Genomic DNA, 6,756 nt, shown 5'->3' on the forward strand with positions numbered 1-6,756 from the left:
CAGAGCAACTTCCGCTAACTGATCGTTGGCGTGTTGATTTCGAATTCCGTGAAATTTAAGGCTTCTTTGCATTTTTATAATTTATTCTCAGTCACAAATGTACAACTCACAGTCGAAGAAGGGTCCAATTTCACGAGCTAGGATTTAACCCTGTTACCCTCTTTGATGATCTTTGATATATCATTCTTAAACGGTGGAACTTTTCTTTCCTGTAGCAGCCGTACGGTCAGAATAGTCAGAATATGCCATAGTGACTGGCGGAATGCACTCTCACCAGCTAATTTTAACTTGACAAGTGTTAATGAATCAAATTTTAAATAGCGTTGAAAGCTGTGTCTATCATTAAACAATGAAAGCAAGCTGATGTACCATCAGTCTTCTTCTCTAAACTTCATGGTTATAATAAAAGAGAATGATATTTTTTTCAGTCCAAGACTACGTGTCTCATCTCTAACCTTGGATTCTATGGCGGTCTTCGTCACGCGAACAAGTTGGGCGTTGTGTTGTTTGCCGGTTTTTTTTCATGGATAGGACGCAAGTAATACGGATTAGTATGGCATCAAAGGATAATATTCTGAACATATCATATGACATATTAATGAAAAACTAAAAATAAAATTGTTTGTTCAAACTGTAGGGCTTCCGTGTCGAATTAAAGTACAGTTAAAAACTCCCTAGTCAACAAAACCTAATCGTTTTTTGCTGCTATCAAACTACAATGAGAAATGACTAGATTTCGCCACATGCTACCCGTCGGAAGTGTTTGATGCGATCATATTAGAAAAGTTGTACCTAAAAATAGTTGGTTATCTTAGCCGACTTCGACAGAAGATATTTTCAAATATTCTTTCGGTTTCATTGTTCGCCGGATGCCTGCTTAGCAATTCACGAGGCCTCAAAACGTTTTATTTTAAGGCATAAGTTTCAATAAGTTATTTCGCCATTTTCTCAGTAAAAGGTGTGTCTCTTTATATACAGTATATATCTTGATACTTGGTGTAAGTTGATTGTTTTTCGACGGACGGTAAGTCATTTAGTAGGGGACGCGGCGAGCCGAGGAGCACATAACTGAAACAGATTTAACTTCTTCAGTAATACGTGAATATAACACTCGGCTCAGTGTTATATTTTTGGTGGTAAGTTGTGATCGACCAATCCGACTTCCTTGTTTTCGACTTTCCTTCGATTGTAGTCCGGTACAAACCGATTTTTTTAACCCCTCCTTGACACATTGTCAGTGACAACTCATTTGTTTTGATCGTGCAGCACTTTGCCAATTCTATTTCTGTGTTAAAGTTTAGCCAATCCATAACGTATATAAACGAGTAGACCAAAGGAAAGTTTGGCTTAAATAAAACCTTTTTTCAAGCTTAACGGAGTTACCGCAACTAATCGGAGTAAGTATCAGCTGTAGTTTCCTTGTTTTATATAGCTACCCCTTGTTTACGAGAGAGATGTTTAACATTTTTACTACCTTGTCAACATAAAAACCATGTTTTGTTCTTGGGTGCTTGCACGTTTGAGGGGCCGACGTGCTGAAATTAACAGATAAGCCATCTTCTAAAAGCAATACCGGCCACTGAAAATGTCAGTTATGTTCTATATTCAAACTGCGCACATGGTTTGATATGACAAGAGCTTTTGGTTCCAAGGCTTCGTGTATGTGGAATTTTAGTGCGGTTTCGAGCGAGACAATCACCCTGTTTGCATGCTATGTCCGAAATATCACCCAATTTATGACAACTCTCTCAGCATAGAACGACAATGTATTAACTAAATAATTTGCAATAGGAATTGACAAATACTTGTGAAAACATAGTTCGTGGCAAGTCTGACCCGGCGTTTCGTCTCGGCCAAGAGACTCTTCAGAGACCTTTAAGAATTTAACAGCAAACTCGTTGAGCATCGCGCTCAAAGTCCCGTTTGTAAATTCAAGATGTTAGCAGTCTGGCCTTCTATCGCAGAAGGATTCCCAACCGCACGTACGTTCACATTTATACAATAGGAATTGACAAATACTTGTGAAAACATAATTCAGTAATTTGCATTTGTTATTTTCAAGTCATAGAAAAGAAACCTGGAGGTGCTATAAAACGGCGTTAAAATTTAAGTGCGTCACAATTTGTACTACTAATTCGCCGAATAAATTCTGGAAATTCACGGCCACTTTCAGTAAAATGAGTCGAATCAGGTTCATTTCTAGAACCACTTATCGGTTTCGAATACTTGAACTTTAGCCTAAAAATAGTCTCATCTTAACACGAGGAGGGTTCGGAGAATTCGAGACAGTTGTGCAAACCCGAAACGCAGTCGAGGGTTCGCATAACTTTCGAGAATTCACCGAACCCCCTAAGTGTTAAGATGAAAAAAGTACTCTATTGCTTTTATTAAATGTTTCTCAAGAATACGAGCGAATCTAGAACGCCAAAACCGTGTTTACACACTCTCAGCTAAACAACCCTATCGACCAGTGAGCGCGCGCGTAGTATCTCAGTCACGTTATAAAATGTAAAACATCCGTTTGGAAAGCGGAAAGTCAAGGAGACTGTGACGTGCAGGGAGAACTCATGCCACATTTCAACTTAAAAAAGGTAGTAGTTTCTAAAGAAAATCTCGGCCGTGCTGCGTCGGCAAGCCAGTAAAACAGTTAGGTGTTCATCAACTTGAAGTCGATAAACTTAAATTAACCCTCGTAGCGAGTCAGTGAAGCTAATTCTTTTTTATGACTCACGGACACACTCATTCTTACGTTTTTGAAACGAAACAAGAAAATTGGTTCTCAACCCTTTAACGCAAGCCTCTGTTTACATCGATCTTTTTACTTCAATATTTGGCGTGTTCTTCTAAATTAGCCGGTTCTTCTAAAGCCGGTTTTTCAAGTTAGAAGAGTATTCTCGAAAAACGTCTTGTCAAACACAACTTCGCATTGAACTTTGTAGACTGTATTAATCACTTGACACGTGATTCCCAATGTACTGGCATATCGTGCCCACTGCTGAACAAACAAAGCAAAAAAATATTGAGAATATTCTGCTTCGCGTTTTGTTTCGAAAAATAAAACTGTAAAATCAACTTATTACAAAGAACTGTGGAATATGGCTTGGTCGTTAAACAACTCAAACCCATTAAGCAGAGATTTCGTCGTCATTCTGATAAAAATAGAGAAACTAATGATGCGATGTTTATGTTCAGCGTACTTTGTTTAGGTATTTCCACTTCTACTTAGAGTTGTTATTCAGTTCACTTCCTTTTTTCCAGTTGAAAAAAAAAAAAAGACCATTTTAGGTGGCTTTCGTGAAATGTTTTGTGGTTTAAGTTTCCTTGTGCACGTGCCTTTTAACACTGACTCAAGTAAAATCACTGACATCACTAACACCAAAAACAACTATTATGTACATAGGTTAATCTTCTGTAAGCAATTCTAAACCTACATCTATCGTCGTATACATTTTCTGTTAACACGTTTTATATCCTTTAATCTTTAATTTTTAATCTTGTAAGGCATAAAAGCAAGTGAAGTGCACACTCACATATCCTGCTCACGCACGTACCGGGCAGCTTAATCCAGTTAAAACATTTAATGAATCCGTGAATGAATACCACGTTTCATCAAAGTTTGTTCGTTGGTTTTGGAATGAACACTATAAATCCAACCATTTCATCGGTTTTGTGCTAATGAAGTTTATCCGCAAAATGTGTTGTGTGCTCCCTTTTCACTGAAAGTTACAGCGAACAATTTTGATATCCGAGGCCCATCTTACACTACATATTATATTGCAAATTTTATAAGTTGGGCTCCAGACATAAAACCTCGAAAACGGAGAAGTTGTTTTCCCCTCGGTAGGCCGATTAACATTTTCTCCATGAAACAATAGATATGGATTACAATGGAGGCCGAGACTGATTTTATCTCTTTTCACCCGAAATTTCGCGATTGCTTTATAATGACTGTGTGTATGACAGATGCAAGTCTGCACACCGTGCTCCATCTATCAGTCACATCTGACAGATCTAACATACTACGCCTAGAAAGTCCTTGAACTGAAGTGTGACAGACAATAATACCAACTGTCCATTGTTGGATTAGCTGTGTCTTCAGACTTTACAGGAGCCGAGAAGTCGAGGTGTTGAAAAGCTCGACTTTTCACTTTGTTTTTGTCAAGTTTAAGGAACGGTGTTGATGTCATTGGACTCTCATTAATGACGCGAATAAAAAAAATCCCCGACTAGAATGGCTCTTCTAATTTCCTAAATGCAGCTAAACGACATTTCTTGTGCTGTGTATTGTAAAAAGACAAAGCCCTTTTAATGTCAGGTTTAGCCACACGCTCAAGGGGGCTAAGCTTCAAGCTAATTCGTACGAAGTCAGTTTGTTTACTATAACAAAACAATTTTTGTTATCACGGGGTGATGGGATGACCCATTGCAGCAAACCGGAAATTGCAGTGATTAGCAGTTTTACAGCAACAGCATGTCCTGTGTCTCCTCACAATGGGTCGATGACACATCAATCATTAAAGAAGCTCAGTTACACAATTATTGACAGTTGATGATGTACAAGTAATCTACAAAAGACCATCGCGATCTCTTCACTCTTCATTCGTGATCTTCATTTCACAGCTTCAACACGGCTTTAGTACAAGCCAGGATGTCTCGTTCAAGCTCGCTAGTAGCTGTGTTCCTACTCGCTTTTATCCCGTGCTTGGTGTTCTCTGCAGAGATTCCAAATCTTCAACCCGGCGATGAAGCTCCCTCATTTGTACTACAAGCAAAAGACGTCCGAATCAGAAGCAATGACATTCTTCTCAAGTATAGAACAGGCAACGATTCCAACATTCATGGACCCATCGTCTTCCTGGCTTACACAAATCGTTCAGGATTCCTAGAACGTCTTGTGTCCGATCCAGATTGCTTCAAAGAGCTTTTGGAGAACTCCCCTGACAATACAAACTACGTGTTCCTTTTTTATGCGGGGTCGTCATCCACGGTCAGAGGAGCCGCTAGAGGGTTAGCACAGAAGTTCGAATCAACCATGCAGGCCTATTATTTAAACAGGTAAGTCATCAGCCAAAGCCGCTCACCAAGTCTTTAGGCAAGTGTTTTTATTTTTAAAGCTGTTTGATTTTGTAATCATGTGCTTGCATTTGTAAGTGACGATTAAGAGTATTTCGAGGCCTTGACACTTTTTTTTTAAAAACTCGAAACTTCCCCAAGAAAATGAGCATGAAGAAACAATTAGGCGTGACTAGGCGTGTTTCTTCATGGAAAATGACTGATGAAGGCAGGCCAGAGAAAATATAAACATTGAGTAAGCAAAGTGCTACAGCGTTACCGTCAGAGCGGACAGTCCGTGAATGCCTCCAAGCAGCGAGGTTGGCTCCCACCGGCCTTGACCCTACCCGGCTCCGTGCTCCGGAAACCAAAGATTTGACTTCGTTTATCCCAGCGGAAATACCTATTAACACACTACTCAACTTAAACAGCTAGTCACTGCAAAAATCGTGGAGGGCTACTGCACTTTGAGTATCTTAACCAGCTCACAGCGCTAAACATTGGCGAAATATAATGCGTCATAGAATTAGTGATTAAACTGCAACATAACACTCATGTTGTTGATAATTCGAGATTGGGTAATAGAGTAGATTTAACCTTTGATAAGATTTGTTGTAAATTGTTAATTTCCCAGCTGCTGACTTCGTTAATTAATTGAGTATTAGTCGCAATCACTGAAATGTAAGCCCATGACCCCTGGATGTATCAAGTAAATTGACATTTCAAGTATATTCGGAGAATTCCTGGAACGAAACATGCGCCAAGTCAGGGGCCTTCCTAAACAATTCTGGCACTGAGCCATGTGAGCATGGCTTCCATGTTCAAATGAAATATCGTATCAAAATATCATTAGCAAAATTTTTATACATGATTGATAGATTTGTGCGAAATGTTTTTATTTAGTGAGACTCCGAGAATAAAACTTGGAAGGCACGTGCTCAGTTGTGTTGAAAGCCAAATAGTTTATTATATTAGAAAGTATTAAGCTACATTCCGGCTTTAACGGGTTATTTGCAGTATCCAAAAATAGATTGTTTGTCCCTTTAGAAAAATATGTAAAACCTCAAGTTTCGAGTTCCGAGTTCCAAGTTCAGAATAGCAGTTTCCTTCAGATGTTATACATTATATATTACAATCGTTTTTAATGGCAGCTCCGAGACTGTTGGAGTAAATGAAGACAATATCCCCTCGCTTACAACAATCTTTACTGAAGTTGTGATCATGATCATAACCAATTTCATTTTTTTCAAGATTTCGACAGGATACCAGTATGGCAAGTCGTGTGCGTAGATTCCCATCATGGCCAAAACCTGTAAAAAAAGATTTCTTTGAGAGCTGGATTTCACGGATGTACTTCGCAACATTCCCCGTGTCTACCCTAGGGAACTGGATCCCACGGGTATTATCTCAGTGGTACTGCTCCGGTCATGGGTGTGGCTTTAATCAGATCGTCATTGAAAATGCTAGAGGTAATCATGACGTAAGAAATCATTTCAATGGAATGGGAAGCTGTTTTGTCTTAAGCCATTTTTCCGCGATGTTTCAGTAACCAACGCTCGCGTACATAATTATCTGTATAAGGGGAATAAATTGCATGTAAGGGTTGTAGATCAAGGGCCTTTTTTGACGCATCCAAAATCATAAACACTTCCTACTAACCGAGCTCGAGGGCCGTACTGTAAGTTACGGACCGAATTTTTTCCC

The 6,756-nt window shown here is 39.2% G+C and overlaps 1 protein-coding gene across 1 annotated transcript in view; it reads left to right on the forward strand.

The window, feature by feature from the left end:
- Positions 1-4,473: 4,473 nt before the first annotated feature.
- LOC110055457 (uncharacterized) overlaps positions 4,474-6,756 on the forward strand; it is an 8,454-nt gene continuing 6,171 nt past the window's right edge. Inside the window, exons 1-2 of the mRNA XM_020761879.2 lie at positions 4,474-5,055; positions 6,304-6,521. Coding sequence (XP_020617538.1) covers positions 4,649-5,055; positions 6,304-6,521 — 625 coding nt within the window. The 5' untranslated portion in view covers positions 4,474-4,648. The remainder of the gene's footprint in view (positions 5,056-6,303; positions 6,522-6,756) is intronic.

The sequence above is a fragment of the Orbicella faveolata genome, unplaced genomic scaffold (genome assembly GCF_042242905.1).
Source record: "Orbicella faveolata isolate gen_17 unplaced genomic scaffold, um_ofav_v1 contig_13, whole genome shotgun sequence".
Lineage (NCBI taxonomy): Eukaryota > Metazoa > Cnidaria > Anthozoa > Scleractinia > Merulinidae > Orbicella > Orbicella faveolata.